This window comes from Glycine max, chromosome 3, assembly GCF_000004515.6.
Source record: "Glycine max cultivar Williams 82 chromosome 3, Glycine_max_v4.0, whole genome shotgun sequence".
In the NCBI taxonomy this organism is placed as follows: domain Eukaryota; kingdom Viridiplantae; phylum Streptophyta; class Magnoliopsida; order Fabales; family Fabaceae; genus Glycine; species Glycine max.
This window is the reverse complement of record NC_016090.4, coordinates 32,349,639-32,369,659: the sequence shown is the minus strand read 5'-3', so window position 1 is coordinate 32,369,659 and position 20,021 is coordinate 32,349,639. Positions and strand designations below refer to the sequence as shown.

At 34.2% G+C, this 20,021-nt stretch overlaps 3 protein-coding genes across 7 annotated transcripts; 2 read left to right on the top strand and 1 right to left on the bottom strand.

The window, feature by feature from the left end:
- Positions 1 to 5,900: 5,900 nt before the first annotated feature.
- On the top strand, positions 5,901 to 7,877 carry LOC547870 (nucleoside diphosphate kinase). The gene is made up of 4 exons (NM_001248469.2): positions 5,901 to 6,014; positions 6,449 to 6,497; positions 6,774 to 7,005; positions 7,497 to 7,877. The coding sequence occupies exons 1-4, from the start codon at positions 5,961 to 5,963 to the stop codon at positions 7,609 to 7,611; spliced, it is 450 nt and encodes a 149-aa protein (NP_001235398.2). The 5' UTR covers positions 5,901 to 5,960; the 3' UTR covers positions 7,612 to 7,877.
- An 865-nt stretch (positions 7,878 to 8,742) lies between these two features.
- LOC102669566 (uncharacterized) lies at positions 8,743 to 10,008 on the top strand. The gene is made up of 2 exons (XM_006577571.4): positions 8,743 to 9,191; positions 9,276 to 10,008. The coding sequence occupies exons 1-2, from the start codon at positions 9,126 to 9,128 to the stop codon at positions 9,978 to 9,980; spliced, it is 771 nt and encodes a 256-aa protein (XP_006577634.2). The 5' UTR covers positions 8,743 to 9,125; the 3' UTR covers positions 9,981 to 10,008.
- Positions 10,009 to 12,477: 2,469 nt separating this feature from the next.
- LOC100789319 (ELMO domain-containing protein B) lies at positions 12,478 to 18,613 on the bottom strand. Of its 5 annotated transcripts, none has more exons than XM_006576650.4 (9): positions 18,108 to 18,613; positions 16,255 to 16,361; positions 15,684 to 15,752; positions 15,406 to 15,521; positions 15,265 to 15,319; positions 13,865 to 13,985; positions 13,513 to 13,560; positions 13,216 to 13,310; positions 12,478 to 12,905 (listed from the first exon to the last, which is right to left on the bottom strand). In XM_006576650.4, the coding sequence occupies exons 1-9, from the start codon at positions 18,178 to 18,180 to the stop codon at positions 12,804 to 12,806; spliced, it is 786 nt and encodes a 261-aa protein (XP_006576713.1). In that variant the 5' UTR covers positions 18,181 to 18,613; the 3' UTR covers positions 12,478 to 12,803. The 5 variants fall into 5 exon arrangements, with proteins under 5 accessions (XP_006576713.1, XP_003521062.1, XP_006576714.1 ...); XM_003521014.5 differs by having other exon boundaries at positions 16,255 to 16,364; positions 18,108 to 18,563; XM_006576651.4 differs by lacking the exon at positions 18,108 to 18,613 and adding an exon at positions 17,779 to 17,933 and having other exon boundaries at positions 16,255 to 16,364.
- Between the last annotated feature and the right edge of the window lie 1,408 nt (positions 18,614 to 20,021).

The window sequence follows — 20,021 nt, the reverse complement described above, 5'->3', positions numbered from 1 at the left end:
ATTACATAAGTACTAAACGAATAGGAGCAGTAAATTACAAACACATAATAATAATAATAATAATAATAATAATAATAATAATAAGTTACAATCTATTATTAACGTCCGGATATGTTTATCACACTCTTTATACTTTCACGGACTAAATTTTTATTTTCATCTTTCAGGGATGCATTTGTTAGCGAAGTGGGAAGACGAAAAGTAAAAAAAAAAATATTATGACAAATATGCCCCTATGCTGGCAATCCACGTTAACAATCATTTCAGTGACAAATTTATCCTTCCATGCCACGTAAGTTATTTTATTAACGGTGACAGACGGAAGTTAACGGTCGGATATATTTATTGCACTTTTTATATTTTCAGGGACTAAATTTTGTATTTTCATCTTTCAGGAGCGCATTTATCAGCGAATTACACATTGATGGACAAAAGTGACTATTTACCCGTCAAAGAAAAATCAAATTTCATTATTGTTCAAATTACATTAGTGGTGTGACTGTAATGTTCCTAAATATGCTCCACTAAGTCTGCTTGAAGTTGTTTGATGAATTCTTCTTGTATGCATAACGCTTCTTGTTTGCAAGTATGTAACAAAGTTAGGAGGAGTACCACGAGATACTTCAACATTTGAAATGTCATTTTCTATGTGATCATAATCAATATCGACATTATCATTGAACGTATCTTGTTCGTCTTCGACAATCATGTTATGTAATATAATGCATGCCGATATTTATCCTTCATTGTATCTATGTTCTAGGCATGCAATGGATCACATATAATTGCGAATCGAGATTTGAGCACACCAATTGCTCGTTCCACATCCTTTCTCGCTGCTTCTTGACATTTTGCAAATAATTTTCTTCTAGGACCTTGTGGCTTTGGTATGGTCTTCACAAATATGGCCCAATCAGGATAAATATTATCTACAAGATAGTACCCCATATTATATGAAGTTCCATTAATTGTAAATTATATTGAAGGAGCTCAACCTTGTAAAACGTCATTAAATATAGGTGACTGGTTTAACACATTAATGTCATTGTTGAACCTGCAACTCCAAAAATGCATGCCAAATTCAGAAGTCTTGTGAAGCAATGACTTCAAGTATTATTGTGGGTTTACAATGATCACCTCTACAATATTGGCCCTGCCATGCAACTAGATAATTTTTCCACTCCCAATGCATGCAATTAATAGAACCTAACATATCTAGAAACCCTCGTGCATCTCCAATTTGTAGTAGGTAATTGATGTCATTATTCTTGGGTTTTCTCAAATACTCTTGTCCAAATATCTCATTGGCACCCCTTACAAATTTTTGTAAGCATTGAGTTGTAGTGCATTCACCAATTCTAACGTACTCATCCATACAATCAGCAAGTGATTCGTATGCCAATATACAAATAGCTACAATGCACTTTTGCAATGGTGAGAGACCCATTCTACCAACAACATCAGATCTCATTTGGAAATACTCATTGTGATTACTAAGAGCATTGACAATTCAAATGAACAATTGTCATCGCACTTGGAACCTACGTCGATATTGAGTCTCTGTGTATATCGAATTTTCTGAGAAGTAGTCATTCATCAATCTTAGATGCCCATCTTCACGATTACAATTAATGACTTTTCTAGGTCTTTTGTGTTGACTTTTGTTGCCTTCTTGTTGTTGCATCACACATAAGTAGTTCATGATTTCTTCATCATTATCGTCGTCAAGTGTTTCATAAACAATTTGTTTTCAAAATTTGTCAAAGTCATTATTTTGACCCATTGTATATGAACGATTGATTGCATAAACAAGTGAAAAAATAATATTGTTTGAAGGACGCGTACAACAATGAATGAGAAAAAAAATTGAACAAATAAAAAATTGTACAATGGATAGTTTCATAATGACTCGTTTTGTAACGGCTAGTTTCACAAATAAAAAAATTGAACAAATTAAAATACGATTACAAAAAAAATAAGTCAAACATGATTCCTAAAAATACAAATTAAAAGACGATTACAACAAATTAAAACTATCTAACAAATTAATACTAGAACATTTCTTTCCCTCATTGTTTCCTTCACACCAGTCAGGTCGACAGGATTGGTAGATGTTCCTACTCCTTTTCCTTTGCTCTTCCTTTTGGCTGCATTTTGACCCATTGGACGGACAATTAGAGACGGTGTGTCACCTTCAGCATCTTTGACTGGTGTTTCTGGATTAGATGATGATGAATATGCCCAGATGCGGAAATATTCATCCTTTTAGAGCAATTTTCAGTAAACTGCTCTAACCATTTCAGTTGATCTTTCAAAAGTCGCCAAGCATGTTGTTAGTTGCTATCCATGAGTTAGTTTGGTATTGAAGATTTGCAAGGAAATAGCAATGTGCCTCCAATTTATGGTTCTTTTTGTAGAAATTGTACATATTTTTTTATGATGTGATTTTATAGAGTAGAAACTCCATTTTTATGACCTAATTTTGAATCCAACTCAGTTCGCAGACCAAAGAAGAGAAGGTAAAAGCTGCTGATGACATGCTTAGCAAGGCAATTTGGCTCAGCGAGGCATCCAGCTTGCTTAGCGGATGGGAAACCCTAGAAGAGGATAAGTCGTAGATCTGTGCGCCTAGTGCCCAACTAGCCCGTCCAGCGAGGACGCTATCTCTTCTCGCGCTTAGTGCACCTAAGCTTGCTTAGCAAATTTTCACTTACTCTCGCTCAGCAAGACATGCTCGTTGAGCGAGCCTTCGGAAGCTGAGAAGTCCATGAGCCTTTAAAACACTAAGGTTGGCAGAACTCAAGAGGAGAACCGGTCAAGGGCAACAAGGAAAGCCTAGCTTCGTGAAAAACAGAGAGATTTAGGGTTGAGAGGCTGGAGAAGACATTCTCCATCATCTTCTTCCATTTTCTTTCACCAAAAATAGTTTCTTTCTTTGTATTTTGAAGCTTTATTTGTAATGGAAAGCTAGAGTCTCTTTGTTGGGGAGTAACTACTGAGACTCTTGATGTAATACTCTTACTATCTATTTAATATTATTTTCTGATGTTCTTTGCTTCTATCTATGCTTATTTTACATGCTTGTGACTTGATCACCCATTTGTATGTGTAGTTAGGCTTTTTAGTATTGGAAAATGCTTCAAAACCTTAGAACTTGGTAGAGCAAGCTAGAAATCTATATGTCTAGGAATGGAGTGCAGTGATCTAGTATATTTTACACTGTATGCATAGTGCAACTCTGTTAGAGCGAGTTTGTTGAGGAATCAAGAACAAAAGTTAAGAGAGCTAGGTTCATTCATGTGAGGAATCATGGTCTGAGTATTTTCTCAGTGTAAGAACACTAGGATAGCGTTAAATAGAGAAAAACCTTTTATACGGCAAAAGATATTTCAGTAGGAACTCCCCAACGTGTTTATCTTGATAATTGTCATAGTTTTTAGCTTTGAGTATTTTAATATTGTCTAAGTAGTTCAATAGTGCATAACTTAATCCACCATTCAATATTTATTTTATTTCCAGCTTTAAAAGTGTTTACATACTGAATACACATAGTCTAGGTGAAACAAATTCCCTGTTGATACGATACTCGGTCTTACTATTTTATATATTACTTGTGCGAATCGATACACTTGTTGAGGGACAAACACTTGTTCCAAACCAAAATCGACTCCTTCGTCTTCCTTCCAAATGACATATGCATTAAGCATAACATCATTATCCGTGCAACCACTTTTCTTCAATGATACCACTTGCTTGTAATGACCTTTGAATTTTTGCACAACTACATTAATTTTTTGCCATGGTGATTTCAATTGATTAACTGCTCTTTTGCGGAGTTCACCTCGCAATTTGTTGTAATTTTTTGTGACTCTCAACCAAAACGCTTTTTTTCCTTGACCAACACCTACAATTGGATCGGTTGAGATGTTAAGCCATGAACTAATGAGATGTGTATCTTCTTGAATTGCAAAGGCGACTCGAGGCTTCCTTTTTGTCAAAGACCCTCATATTTCCTCAACGACGATCTCATCTAGCACAATTTAGGTAAAAAATTATAGAAATTGTGAACCAACGTCATCATTTGAAACCATTGTAGGACTATTTGCTAGGATTGAAGGAAATGTTTGCGAATTTTGAGAATTAACGGTAGAAGGGATTTGAGTGTTTGACATAAAATAATTTGGTGGTGGTGGTGGTAAAAAAAGGAGGGGGGAAAAAGGAGGACGATTTTGTGAATTTTGGGTCGAAGGAGACATGCTATAATTTTGTAAAAAATTTATATAACTTTGTCAATCAAATTGATTTGGATCCATTTGGAAAAAAAAATTAACTAAGCTTAAATTTGGAAAATAGAGGTTGACAAATGAAAAATGAGAATGATAATTGGGTGTACAATTATTACTGTTTGAGCCAATTTATAATGTACAATTTTTTTCGACTATTATACTGTGCATCTATTTTTTTCTTCAATCGTTTGTGCTTCCTTCATCCAATTTTTTGAACGTTACTATGTACACAGTAACGATCACTGTGTACACAGTAACGATCACTATGTACACAATGACCACTTTCACTATGCCTTTCTCCTTCCCCCAACGTCCACTTTCTCCTTCACTGTGCCTTTCTTCTTCTTTTTTTTTTCAATTTTTTCTCCTACCTCTTCTTCTTTCTTCCTCCCCTTCCCCTCCTTCTTCCTTCTCCTTCCGCCCCTCCTCCTCCCTTTTCCCCTTCTTCCTTCTCCTTCCGCCCTTCCTCCTTCTTCTTCCTTCTCTTTCCACGACCTCCCTCCCCCCTCTTCCTCCTTCTGCCCCTCCCCCTCCCCTTTCTTCCTTCTGCCCCTTCGCGGCCTCCCTTCCTCTCCGCGGCCTCTAGGTAAGTCTTTTTTTTACTCTTCTATTGGTTTTTTTTTCGTTCTTCCATTTTTTTTCTTCTTACAGGTTGCAATTGATTGTTTTTAAGTGGTTTTTTTTAAGCTTGTGCATATATATTCAGGAGTCTTGTACAAGAATTCATTCTGCACCCTTGGAGATCTCTACTACACCTTTATTGCAAGATCCACACAAGATAAGATTTTGAACTCAAGATCTTTGTTCAAGATCTGACACTAAAGTTACTCTTATAATATTAAAAAATTCCAAAAAGTTTGGAGGCTATGAGCTTCCTCCACCCCTTAGAAGTTCCCTCGGTTTCTCTCGATACTTAATTACTTAAGGGTAATTTTGAAAGAAATATTATAATTACAAACAAATTGAATATTAAAAACTAAATTAATAGAGACAAACAGATATAAGGTGACATTTAATTTGAGTGCTTTTTTTTTTTCATTTAAAAATTTTTAAGATTTAGAAAACATGTATTGAAAAGAAATTATTCCACGTGTTATCATGTTTTCACTTTTTCAAAAAAGGTTAAAAACATTAATTATTTATTATTTTTTATTTTTGGGCCTATTTTTTAAAATATATTTTCAGAAAATATGTTTTTAATGCATATTTATTCTTATTTTATGTTTACTTTAAAAATAAAAACAAAAAACACTTAAATCAAACACCATCTTTTAGCCTTATTATTTTGTACACTAAAGAGAGAGTATAAACAAAATTAAAGAGAGAATTAGAATTAGAATATGTAGGTATAAGAAGAAAATATTAAAAATATTTCATTATAAAGAAAGACAAAATCAGAATATATTGTCTAGGACTCTAGGTATTAGAATAAAAATAAGAAAAATACAAAATATAGGAAATACGTTACTATTAGAGGGAAAAAAAGTATAGTGAAAAGCAAATGATTCCCAATGCCAAAAGCAGAATATTCGTTCAGGAAATTAGGGTTAGGGTTGGAGAGTCCTTCATCAGCATCCGTATATAAATACCCTTTTCTCTCACACTTGTTCTACCGTATTCCTTACGCTCTCTCACTCACAAACACACACTGAACTAAAAAACATCAAAAGAGACATGGCTGAGCAAACCTTCATCATGATCAAGCCTGATGGCGTCCAAAGAGGCCTTGTGCGTCCCCTTTCTTTACAACTCTCTATTTTGTTACCTGTTTCTCGATATAATTCATCTGGGTCTATGGAAAATTGGGATTTTTACATGAATTTCGTGATATTTCTCGGTATCTTGTGCCTATTTCTGGGAATTCCCAAGAAATTTTAAATGGGGTGGTGTTTTTGGTTTCTTTTTCCTTTTTTATGATTGTTTATTCTGAAATTTTGTGTTTTGAAAGGACGTGTTTTCTATTTTTGGATTTTCAGAAAATGGGTCCATGAATGTTTTGGTGAGTTTTTGGTGTTTTGGGAAATTGAGTTTTCAGAAGATGGATTTGCGATTTATGGATTTTCTGTAAATGGGTCGATACTTTGATTTTATGTTTTGAATTTAAGGTTATGCATGTGATTCGAAGTTTAGTAATATTTGACTGAAAAGTGGTTCTTTTTCAGATTGGCGAGATCATTAGCAGATTTGAGAAGAAAGGTTTCTACTTGAAAGGTAATAATTGCTTAAATACTTAATAGTATACTGAATTTTTGTTATGAGAGCATCTGGCTAAGTTTAGATTTCGTTTCTGGGTATCAGAAAACACCTAGGTTCCGATTAGATTTCTATATTTTGCCTAGACGTCAAATGCACGATGAATTCTTTGTATGATGTTTGAAAATTGAAGTCTTCTGTAATACTTGATTATCAACCTCAAATTTTGATGCGACAACAAGTTATGCTTTGTGAAGTTGTTATTGATGATTGTATGGTGTGATTTGGTTTCAGGTTTGAAACTTGTTACTGTGGACCGTCCTTTTGCTGAGAAGCACTATGCTGATTTGTCTGCCAAGCCTTTCTTTAGTGGTTTGGTGGATTACATTATCTCTGGCCCTGTTGTTGCCATGATCTGGGAGGGCAAGAATGTTGTTACAACTGGCCGAAAGATTATCGGAGCCACAAACCCAGCTCAATCTGAGCCTGGAACTATCCGTGGTGACTTTGCCATTGACATTGGAAGGTATAGACTTGTTTTCATCATCGTTCAAGCAAGTTTACGTTTTCAAATCTTTTGTTTTAACACATGAATATGAATCTGTTTTCATTGTTGTTCATGTTTCTAATCTAGTTTGGTGGATGTTAGGTTTTCATTTTTGTTGTTTGATTTTCAATTTCTCCCGAATTTTTTTCTTATTTACAACATTGGTTTCCAACGTTCTGTGTTTTAGAGAAAAGAGTGTTGTGCTCAACCAATTCTGCGAATATTGCAATATGTTCATGACATCATCAATTAAGCAAGATGATAACACTGTTGAGTACATCATAATCAAGGGAGTGGAATCCAACAAATCCATGTTCTGTATCTTGTATTCATGAAAATCAAAATTGTTGTTTTAGTCAATGTTTATCAACATTGCTCTTAGTGTGGATCTAGATACTTATTATTTACAATTCTATTGATTAATTTGAAGGGAACTTTGAATTTTGTTTTATGAACTTGTCTTTGTGTAGGAATGTTATCCATGGAAGTGATGCAGTTGAAAGTGCTAACAAGGAAATTGCATTGTGGTTCCCTGAGGGCCCTGCTAACTGGCAAAGCTCCCAACACTCTTGGATCTATGAGTAAATCATATGCCTCAAGTTGATCTTGAAATTGCCTTAGGTTGATCCAGATTATCTACATGTTTTCTGTTTCTGTCCGTTGTTGGACTTTTTTGTTTAAGAGTTTGGTACCTTGGCTTGCATTTCAGGCTCTATTTATGTCACAGTTTGATAAATTAAATCCCAGACCAGTTTTGCTTTTACCTTGTTGATTGTTAATGTTTTTTCCTATGAGCCATTTTTGAGGATGCAGATGCAATTACATTATAATATTCCATCCTCATCTCTATAGATAAATTGTCAATTATTGATACATATTTGCTTCTATTGTCTTGTCGATTATCTATTTAACAATAAAAAAAGGTGCATGGAATATAAGCTAATTCAAACTTTATTTGGAGCTGTAACAAAAAATAAGTTGATTTGGAGTTTTATAAATTACTTATTCTTACAACTTACTTTTAACTTGATAATTTTTTTGGTACAGCTAATTAAAATAAAGATTGGTATGCTTTGCAATAAATGCTTAATTAAGCTTTTTGCATGCACTTTAAATCCTAAAAGGGTTTTGCTTTATCTTATTATCTCACCTGAGTTGCAGTTATTACTTATTAATTGGAAAATGACAGTTTTTAAAACTGGTATTGCAATGCTGTAGAATTGTCAAATTATTGGTTTAAAATTATACTCCGTGACAACACATTTCTTTTTCAAATCTAGCGTTTCATTAAAAATGATTTTCCTGGGACTACCCAAAAAATTAAACCGATAGTTAATCTCAACTAAAATATATTCAATACTAGCTATTCGTGGCAAAAACATCAAATAGGGTCTCTTTTACAATTATTTATCTTGGGGTTTATTTTTTTATTGCAAAGTGCCACCCCCCTCCCGACAGGTGCTTTCCTGCATAGCGCGACATGTGGCACCACAAGACAGGAGGCGCAGAGCTTCCCTGCACAGTGCGACACGTGGCACCGCAAGATAAGAGGCACACCGCAAGACAAGAGGCGCAGTGCACGAGGGCGCCCTGGGTAGCGCCCCTGACGCGGGCGTGTCTGCACTGCAGGCGCAACTACAAGCGCAGGGCTGCCAGGCGCCTCCCCCAACACCCTTAGTCTCTTCTTCTCACCCCCCCCCCCCCCCCCCCCAACCTCTTCCCACACCCCTCAGTCTCTCCTTCTCACACCCCCAGCTTCTTCCCACACCCCCCACCCCAAATGTGGAAATGAATTTGAGTCAAATTTGTTTTTTTGGGTCTGTATTATAGACATGTATCATACCACTTATTTGTTTTCAAAAAGTGGAATGGCACCAGCTGAATAGAGTCATGAGACAATTTGGAATGTAGCAACCTATTTTCGGGTCGGGCCCAGTAATGCAACCCAACAACATACATGACTTACATTAAAGGGAAAGGAAGGAAAAAATTGGATGCGACTAATGCAACCCGCGCTTAATGAATAGAATAGTCGCTATGAAAGGAGAGTAGAGCAAACGCTGCCACAAACAGGGACCCTTAGTCTGAACTCTGAATATATGAGGTGGTACAGGCGTAAAACAAAAGTTTATGTTGACCCAAAACATGCAAGAAGAGGACTATTGGTATACATTGTTCATTATAATTTAGAAAAGAATGTTCGCTTATTGAAGATTATTTTAATAACTATTCATTTATTTTCTATGCAGGGTGAAATCGTCGAAACACTATATTTTATGGTGTCGCCTGTTGCGAGAAGGGTTTGTACTTTTGACGATTTACTGTCATGTATCGAGAAGATCACTCTTTTGTCTGACAAAGAGGATAGGATACTTGAGGCACATGAAGATGCTCCCCCTTCTCAGCCACAATTTGAACATCAACAGTTTAATATACTACAGCAAAGTATGGAGACTCGAGGCTTAGCGCGACATCGGGAAACTGTTGATGCAGCAACGTATAGTTTGCCTCCGATGCCAGAACGACAACATGGAATGTATTACACACCTCCGGCATTCACCCAAGAACCGTCTCAGATGCCGCCGATGTATTCATATCCACATGATTTTCAACCAGGGTATAGTTTTGCAGGCATATTTGGGTACTCTCCTCCTTCAACGGGAACTCCTTCATTTACCCAAAGTGGTCAACTATCAACCCCAAATGCCCCACTTGCTAGTCCGTGGAATATACCTGGAGATATACCCGACATGGAAGACTTATTAGGGGTCGATTTACGTCATGATTTCTCTGCCGAGGATGAAAGGGCAGCTAGAAATTGGGACAGGCCATGTGGGACCGGCCAAGTGGATGAAAGGGCGAATCGTAGAAGAAGAAATCCTGATAGGGCAGCTAGAAATTGGGACCGGCCATGTGGGACTTCGTCGCGGCATCACAGACATAGTGATGATTGATTAATAATGAGTTTACATTTTTTCCGCATGGTTTAACATTTTCATGTACTTTGTATTATTTTTTTCCATGTGTTTCATATTGTCATGTACTTTGTATGGTTTTTTTTTCATGTTAATTTTATATTATTGCCACTTTAACTTTTCAATCTTATTGTGCAATGCTTTTAAAATAAATAAAAATAAATAACGATAATGTCAATGACACATAAAACAAAAGTGATCTCTAACGTAATTTAATGGCCAAATCAAAAAGCATTTTAAAACATTTTAGGATTTCAAAATGTATTTTAGGTGAAAATGTATTTTTATTGAAAATGTACTTATATATACTTCAAAAAGAGAGAACAATAAAATATAAAAAAATAACAAATAATACTAATAATAAAAATGAAAAAAAATATATAATTTTTGATAAACAAATAATAAACAAATTAAAAAATATACAATTTAGAGTGTATAAAAAATAATCTTATTGAAATTTTGGGGTGGGGTGTGGGAATATAAAAAAATAACAAATAATACTAATAATAAAAATGAAAAAAAATTAAATTTTTGATAAACAAATTAAAAAATATACAATTTGGAGTGTATAAAAAATAATGTTATTGAAATTTTGCGGTGGGGGTGTGGGAATATAAAAAAATAACAAATAATACTAATAATAAAAATGAAAAAAATTAAATTTTTTTATAAACTAATAATAAATAAATTAAAAAATATACAATTTAGAGTGTATAAAAAATAATGTTTTTGGGGTGGGGGTGTGGGAAGAGGCTGGGGGTGTGTGAGAAGAAGAGACTGAGGGGTGTGGGAAGAGGTTGGGGGGTGTGAGAAGAAGAAACTGGGGGGAGGGGTGTGGGGGGGGGGGGGGGGTGGGGCAGGCGTCTGGCTGCCCTGCGCTAGCAGTCGCGCCTGCAACAGGGGCGCTAGCCAAGGCGCCAGACCCCTGGACGCTAGCATACGCGCCCGTGTCAGGGGCACTACCCAGGGCGCCCTCGTGCGCTACGCCTCCTGTCTTGTGGCGCCACGTGTCGCGCTGTGCAGGAAAGCGCCTGTCGGGGGGACACTTTGCAATAGAAAAACAGACCCCTAAGATAAATAATTGCAAACGGGACCCTATTTGATAATAAATATCTAAAAGGGATCCTATTTAGTGTTTTTGCCAGCTATTCGCTACTATTAACTAATCACAAATAGCTTATGGCATAACCTTCAAAACAGTAAAATTTACATGGCATAAAAAGAGAGAGAATGAAAGATACGCTTTCCAAAACATTTGTTGGTTGTAGAACGTGTAAACACTTGCTATATGATTAACAATTAAAAATGAGTTTAATGCCTATGTCCTTACATTTCATAAGAACATGTCTTAATTTGAAGTGTGGCAATAATACACATTTGTCGCCACTCGCCGCCCTTGTTAGGTAAAAAGTAAAGGAAGTGGAAAGGGTTTGAAACATAATATCTATGCAATCAATTGTGCACACTCAATTACAGAGGTAAAGAAAAGTGGGAGTAGTACAATGAATGAAATCAAAAGAAATATTAGTTTGTCTCTTATCATTCTTGAGTCTAGTTGGTGACTTCTTAAATAATCTTTTTAGGCTGTCCTATCACTATGATCACCATAAAAGGTCACATAATTATAACCTTCGTGTGCATCTATATTGCACAAGAATGATCAAATTAAATTTTATTTCTTTAAAAAAAGTTGTTTTCTTTCTATATGATATTATTACTATGTCTTTGTTATTCAAATTTAATATATTTAAATTTCTTAACAATAAAAAGTAAATACGACATATTTTCCTCAGTTCATGATTCTTAGTTTCAGTAATAATTAATAGGGTTAAGATTTTGATTCGCAAACTAAGCATTTTTGATAAAAATTCTATATTTTAATCCTTAATTACAATTTCATTATTGACAATTGATAGAGCTGTCATTTGTCCAACACTTTCACTATTGTATCTTGCATCTCTAATTGCATTATGAAAAACCTATTTGCATTTTAGAATGAACTTTTTGGAATATAATGGAAGGTGCATGATGTAATAATAGAAGTGCCGGAAATAAATGTCCATAAACAAGGGCCTTGTCATTTTTGTTTATATGAAAAGTAGTTTTCAATGTAAATTTATATCTTTTCAATTTCTTTAAATAACTAAGTTAGGGTATCCAAAAAAATATATTGGTTACTGTAACTTTAATCGAAACGAATTGATTATCATCCAAAATTTAAATTCTCAACAGACGCTTCAGTCATGCAGAATTCAAGAAATTCAGCCTGGTTGCATAAAACATTCAAGATATGATAAAACGAAACGTGTTACTATCAGGAATACAATCTTTATCAACTCCGGATAGATATCACAATTACTCTTATAGGCAAGTTCATCTGCAAACATATGCAGTCTATCAAACTAGATCAAGAAGATGCAATCTGAAAGACATTACTGCAAGCTGCAATTGCCAGTTATAACACCACAAGGAAATATATTGGTAAAGTGGCAAACCACAAATCATTAATACCCAATACCAAGCAAATTTACATTTCAGCCTCCTGGCAGCATGTCAGGCCAACAAAATCATCTTTCAACTAGACTAAAAGCTTAACTGCTGCATCCATCTCAAACCTTGTGACATCAAGTATAAGGCTTAAAGCTCACATCAGTTTTACATGTTATAGCTCATTCTTGCTGAAATGTTACTAAAAATGCTGAATTGACAGGAGTGAAAATTATGATAGGAGGAGCATCACATCACATCATATACAAAAGCCTCTTGGCGAAAAATAGGAGTGACAGGTTTTTGGGACTGGTATTATCGGGAAAGTAATTTGTATGAGGGTAAATCTTCAAGCCGGGCTATGTCTTCAATGAGAAGCTCTTTCTCTAGCTGACGTCGTGTTTCTTTCATCACTGCCTGTCAGAATAGAAGTAATGGGTATGTTAGCAGGGTAGTCACTGGCAATCTAAAGCTACAAAGTAAAGGTCAACCGCCAAGAAACAGCATCGGGTACACCTCCATGACAAATTTTTTATTTAAACAAACAGATTATTTTTACCCAATAAAGTTCTCAAGCAGAGCATTTCCTTTTCACATAAAATTTTCAAACTACTCTTCAGTTCCAATATAACTTCCATCCATATTCTTTCCCTTCCTCTCCTCCTTAACAAACTTCTACACCATAAACTTATATTTCTACAGCAAGCTGAGGTTATAGAATACTTACATTAAAATCCATGTATGAGGCACGCATAGTAAGCCATTGATGATCCATTAGCTTGAAAGTTATGCAATAGAGAAGATCAAAAGCTGACCCATTTTCTGTCAGACAAGCATGAACGGGTTTAGTTACTTAAAACTGCAACCTTAGATAAAATTGGGCCTGCAACTTGCAAGTAAAAGCTATAACATTCTAAATAAACCCTTTTTCATTTTGACTAAAGTTCAGACCCCCCCTGATTGATCCCCCTTCCATATTCGAGAAAAGCAAAATAGTGGATTAAAAAGGGTGAGTGTAGGCTACCTGCAAGAAATTTTAGAAAAGTTGCTCCAACCAGATTGCGTGGCTTGACTGTAAAGGCAAAGCATATCATTATTAGATAATTGTTACTGATCCACGTACTGATTCAATGTATCACAATATGGCACCATCACTATTCAGATGATGATAGCAGGCGACCTTTGTTATACTGATTTATGCAAAAGTAAAATGTCAACGTATAAAAATTGAAAGGACTCCTTAAATTTTAAGTATATTCCTCATGGGTGCTCTATGAAATTGACATGACACAATACAGAAAGAAAATTGACCATACATACACACAGCAACCCAATTCTTCATTTTAGACAGGATAACAACAGGAGAAGTAACAAACCTGCTTCAAGATCAAGCATTTGTATCAGCATGTATGTGATGTTAACACCAGCAACTGCAAATGGGTATTCCCACACTGATCGATCTCCTTCCTGCTTGCGTAAAAGAACCTGGAAGGATTTCTGCAAAAATAAAAGGATACAATAAAGATACACGAATAGCAACAACTGATTAGATTTAAGGCTGGCAGAAAAGCTCTAGTAGCTCTCGGGGATTAAAAAAACACTCGATTAACGAAGAGTCAAAGACAAACAAATAGGGTAACAAATGGTCTCAATGAGAAAAAGGTACAAAAACAACTTTAAGGTTACTACAATGGTAAATTATGGAAGGCCTAAAGAAATCAGGAGGATTAAATATGTTTTCTTTTGGAATCTTCAAATTTGTCTTTCTGATGAAGACTAAGGGAGAGTTGTTTCAGAGTTACTTTAGCTTTATTTCCTTTTTTGCAGACTTATTTGGGGAGTCTTCTATGAGTGTTTTGTGGCAGCTAGCTTCCTCTCCTGTTTTTGTCTTTTGAGGAGCTTTTTTTATCATTGTTTCAGCTTTTTTTTTCCTTTGGAGAATACCATATTCTCTCCTGTAATTTATACTTCCTACCTGATAATAATAATAATAATAATAATAATAATAACAATCATACTTTTTCTACCCAAAAAAGAATCTATATGAGCCCTGAAAGATTACAATGTCAGATAAACATAAAAACCTAAGAGAAACAAAATAGACAACTGTTAATTAGAATGAAAAAAGAAGTATACATATCAGCATCAAAAGAGTAAAAGTAAGCAAGGAAGACCACATTTGATCCTGCGGGCTCAGTGTGAATGGAGTAAAGTTTACCACTGACTTGCATGACATCATATTTTAGAGACATTGGTAAAGTAGGTGCAATTTAGGAGGCCATTGGAGAAAAAAAAACAAATCAATTAATTTAAACACCATTCTCGTTTAAAATGCAATCTCACTTGCTAGACCCTTCTCTTAAAGAAAGCAAGAGAATATACTAATATGGTCACAATTCTTCTATCATGGAGAATGTTCAAGCACTAGAAATTTATTCAAATCTGCATAAACATGTTACTAAATTATTGAGAAGACTTTATTTCCTACATCACCATTCAAACTTCATCTGAAATCATTACTGTGAGAGAGAAATACTCATTCTCCAAAAATCAATACCCCACAATAACACTATATCTACATAAGTTCTTTTCAGTATTAGAAACTAAAAGGCCTCTTCTTTTGGAAGAAATACAAGTAAAATTTCCTTGTTACTTTCTCTGGCTGTTAGGATGAGCTGTCACTCATGACAAAAGGCTTTCCATTCTAAACTTAACATAAGTAATATATTCGTTACAAAATCAGATAAGAGTGAACAAACCAATAAAGAAATCATACCGGGAAATTCCTAGCAAAGAAGAGAAAATTCTCCAATGATATAAAACCACCACCCCTGCCAAATATATAGTGGGAATTAACAACATTAGCTGGAATGAGCTCTAGATTTGGCGGCCAAAAAAATATGAGGACAATATCTACCTAAAATCTGTTGATGGATCTTTTCCTTGCCAGCCCATTTCCTTCCATTGCTCAGATATCAAGCCATGAAGTTCTTCTTCAGGAAACGCAGCATTCCACAAAGCCCTAAGGGCATCCTAAATATGTATGTAATTACAGTCTTAAGACATTGAAGATTGCACTTAGAGTAATAAGCCAGTGACAGCACATAAAGCTATGAGTACATAGGTTGAAGGTGTGCATCATAATGGTTGTCACATTGCTTACACAGTCTTGAAAAATATCAATGGCAAATATACCTGGTGCTCAATTATAGAACTATCATATGGAACATCTATACGTCTCTGTATCCTCTGCAAGCATTCCTCCTAAGAAATGAAAATTAAACACCATGAGAATTTGTGCGGTATAACTATAAACTACAATATTTAACAGAAGAAAAAATATGTAGAAACTGTTCCACAATTTCATATGTTAGAGGGAGCTTAAACTAAACACAACAACTGATTAGCTATTAGTACTTGGTAATCAAGACTCCCTCTAACAAATAGATTTTTTGGCACTCCAAAACCATACACAAGATATGGATAATAAACAAGAATAAAACCCATATAATCAGAATTTAACACTAGGTTTGTTATTTGGTAAGAAGACAGATCATTCAATACAAATCTAAAGTGCATGTTTATATTGCATACACTTTAGAAGATGCTTATTGTAGTAAAACATTGAAGCATCATTACTCTAATTTAAATTTTCATAATTTCATACCTTTTTATTTTAGTTTTTGCAGAAAGATGCCTAAAGCATAATCAACTGAGATACTAGAACAGAAACAAAGTGCTGCTTTAGTGATTACAAAAATATTACCTGGGCTAGGGTTAAATCGAAAGTGTTAGAAACATCACTATCTCTTCTTTGTACACAGACACAAGACAGACCTCGACCTAGCCATGCAGCTGACCCTGCCACAACCTCTGCTGTAACAAAACAAAATTGCTATCAATGAAGATTCTACCCAATAAATTTTATTTTATGCTACATTTTTCATCCTAAGTTAATGGACCCGCAGGCAGTGTTTCAAACAACACAGAAAGTGGCAGCATTATATTTTTTTTGTAACAGCTTGCATAATTTACAATTCATTGCACTCAAATCCTCCTAAACATAACTGGAAAGCCTTGAATATAAAATAACACTAAATTATGTAAAAGCCGCCCACCCACTCCGACTCCCCAGAGTGCAGTCCCTTATGGGTTGTATACAAATTTCCATTCCCAGGCAAAAGACACAATCTGCCAACCAATGTTTAGGGTGCTTTCGGAAGAGCTTATTTACAACCTATTTAAGCTTACATTAGGACACAAGCACATATATAAGTGTTTGAAAGAGTTTATGAAAAACATTTCTGATATATTCAATAAGTTCTCCAAGATAACACATATCAAGACAGCTTAACTCCACTTCCTCTTCAATTACAGAAACAGGTAATGAATAAGTGTTTATATAATAAACACTTGGGCCTTATTTAGATAAACTTCTCCATAACTTAAAAAACAGTTTAACTTTATTTCCTCTTCAATTATAGAAAACCTATACATAAGTGCTTATAGGATCAACAGTTAGGATCTGGTTAGATAAACTTCTCTATAAGTACTTTTAGGAGAAGAAAAGAAATTATGGAGGTAAAATGAACTGAACTTCTACAAGCTTAAATCATCTTATGCACATCACTTTTGAAGAAGCTATATGATAGAATTTCTACGAAAATTAAGTGTATAAGTTGATTATAGGAGAATCTCAATTCATTTTACTTTCATATTTTCTTCTCTTACAAGTGCTTATTGAAAAGTTTATCCAAACAAAACCTAATTCAATAAGCACTTAATTAAGCTAATTACCAAAATGCATCCTTAACATTTTACAAGTAGTTTCTGTGTTCCCAGCAGCTCAATCCACAAACCAGGCCTATACCTGGACGTGGACCCACATGCCACACAATCCCTCAAACAAAGAAACACATTACACACATTCAATTAAAAATAATAATTAAAAAATAAAGAGCCAACGCAGCAACGCTTAATCATAGGAGACCTCTGTTCTACTTTATTCTGAATTATATAGCTATCTATCGGTACTACCAGCTTCAAACACAACACGTGAATCGCATTTTCCAAGATATGACGATACGAACAAAACCGAATTTCATGAACGCTAGATCTACGGGAACAGCCACCACAGTGATAAAAACTTAAATGCCACAAAAACAAAACAAAGTAACATCTCCCATAATAACTATTAATAAAGAGAAAGAGAGATTGAATTTGCATATGTGAAAATTATACAAAAAATGATTTGATAATAATAATAATTGAAGAAAATGATTTCACCAACCAATGCAATTAAGAATAGCAGCAAACATCACGCAACTCGGGTTTATGAAGCGGCCTATTACAAAACGGTTCGATCTCGATTTCGGTCCATGACTCCATGCATATGATATTCAATTTAAGAATAATAATAATATGTTTTTCATTTTTTTTATGAAGGTAAAGAGAGAGAAAGAGAGAAAAGTAAGAAGTGGTGGTACAAGTACAACAACTATTGCGTAAAAAAAAGGAAAGAAAAAAAAAACAAACTTTGCGAAAGAGAGTGAGAGAGAAGAGTCGCGAAAAGCACGAAAGAAAGCAACAAAAAAAGGAGAAAACTAATTGGAAAATTACCAGAATTTGGATGGCAGGTTTCTCCTTGAGGAATTCTCCTAACAGCAACGAATGAGCTACCTCTATCGTCCATTTTCTTCTTCTTTTGCAATAACGAATTCTACTGCTGCTGCTATAGCATCATCTTCATAATCGTGCGAACGTAGAATCTCTAATATTGACGAAAATCTGAAGAAAGCAAAACGTGAATGAATGAAGCGATCGAATTTCAGGAGGTTCTTCTGCGCCGAAGATCTGGAAGAGAAGAAAACAACTACAGAAGAAGGAGAAAGAGTTTTCTCTCTGTGTGAGTGTGCGTTTTGGTTATGGTGTTGGCGTTTTGTTAAGATTTAGAAAGAGAGGGAGACAGTAGAAGAGGATGGATTTAGAATTTATATTTATATTTATTTTTTCAACAAGGGGGGAAATCAATGAGGCTATTAATTGGCCATTGAGCAGGTTCGAAAGAAAGAAAAGAAAAATAGGAGCCTTTAAAAATCGGTTCTGTACTACTACTGCTAAAGCGGTTTGTGATTTGGAATTAATTGTGGTCAAAGTTGTCATAAATACAAATATTTTTTTTTATATATTTTATAAAATACTAGGATTCATTTTATCACTCAAAAAATTAGGAGGAGAGAATCACACCAAATTCAAGACAGAAAATCTTTATACTCCAAGAAAGAAAAAAGATTATAAATATATTTACATTTAGCTTATTCTAAGGAGATAGCTGGTTAGAATTTGAAACTGTGCTTTTCAGATATAACATTATGCCTTGCTCTACTTTATCAATTCCTTGAAATTTAGTAAAATACTAATATATGTAGTTATTGATAATTAATTCATGATTTTAATATCTATATAATGGTGGCGGTCAAGGATTAATCTAAAATCAAATCTGTTTTTAATTCAATATAGCACAGTGATTACCCAAAGGAGTCAAATAAGAAATGATATTTTGAATCATGAAACTTTACTAAAATAGTACAATCAAACAATTTTAACTTAATTCAGAAAAAGCATTATATTTTGAATATGAACAAGTATTATGTTAGATATGTCTTTCACGATAACTAGAACAGTCTTCGTATTCTGTATACGTTGGAGAAGCAATTTTTTTTAACACAATAAGGCCATAACTTTTAAAATAAAATAGAGTGCATCTCAATAAAAAAAAGGCAAAATTATAAATTTAGTTTCCCTAATTGTTTTTAATTTCAATTTTGGTCTTCTTTAATAATTATTTACACATTTTATCCTTTTTTTATCTTATCACTTAATCTTGATCCTCGAATCCAAATTTAGACATTAACTAAATAAATGTTGATTGTCATGTATCATTACCTTCTTATTAGACGATGTTTCTGTCATGTGTCATGATACATGAGGTCAACATTTTTTTGTAACAAAAGAGGATAAAATATGTGAATAATTTAAAAAAAAACTAAAATTAAAATTAAATAAAGAAATCAAAAATATAATTTTGCCAAAAAAGTTACGCAAATGGTGTGTTTGAACTTTGAACCCATGCTTCTATTATGTACAATCAACAGGGTTTTTCTTTGTTATCATTACACAATCAACACATGGATGAGCAAATGGTAGCCGAACAAATTCTTTATTTTTTATTTTTTTATAAACGAACCAGATTTATATTACTACTTTTTTTATGAATCATATGTATAATCTTGATAAATAAGGATCGATGACTTGTTCATTAATTCATTAAGTTTTCAGCTAAATTTAATGATTCAATTTAATTATTTTTCATTATTTTTAACCTATAAACTTTTTTCTTTGAAAAATTAGTCTTAATTTTTCTAAAAGGAAAATTCTTCTGAAAAGTCAAAGTAAAAGAATAGCTTGACCTAATCACTTTTATTAGGTAAATAATATCTATGTCTAATTATTAACATTGGGAGATAATTTATT

Coding starts and splice junctions, on each gene's coding strand:
- LOC100789319 (XM_003521014.5), bottom strand. CDS start 18,180: ATGGACGATAGAGGTAGCTCATTCGTTGCTGTTAGGAGAATTCCTCAA. Junction 15,320..15,405: donor GATCCATCAACAGATTTTAG/GTAGATATTGTC, acceptor TATATTTGGCAG/GGGTGGTGGTTTTATATCAT. Junction 13,986..15,264: donor TCTTTGCTAGGAATTTCCCG/GTATGATTTCTT, acceptor TTATTTTTGCAG/AAATCCTTCCAGGTTCTTTT.
- LOC547870 (NM_001248469.2), top strand. CDS start 5,961: ATGGCTGAGCAAACCTTCATCATGATCAAGCCTGATGGCGTCCAAAGA. Junction 6,498..6,773: donor GAAAGGTTTCTACTTGAAAG/GTAATAATTGCT, acceptor ATTTGGTTTCAG/GTTTGAAACTTGTTACTGTG. Junction 7,006..7,496: donor TTTGCCATTGACATTGGAAG/GTATAGACTTGT, acceptor GTCTTTGTGTAG/GAATGTTATCCATGGAAGTG.
- LOC102669566 (XM_006577571.4), top strand. CDS start 9,126: ATGAGGTGGTACAGGCGTAAAACAAAAGTTTATGTTGACCCAAAACAT. Junction 9,192..9,275: donor ATGCAAGAAGAGGACTATTG/GTATACATTGTT, acceptor TTTTCTATGCAG/GGTGAAATCGTCGAAACACT.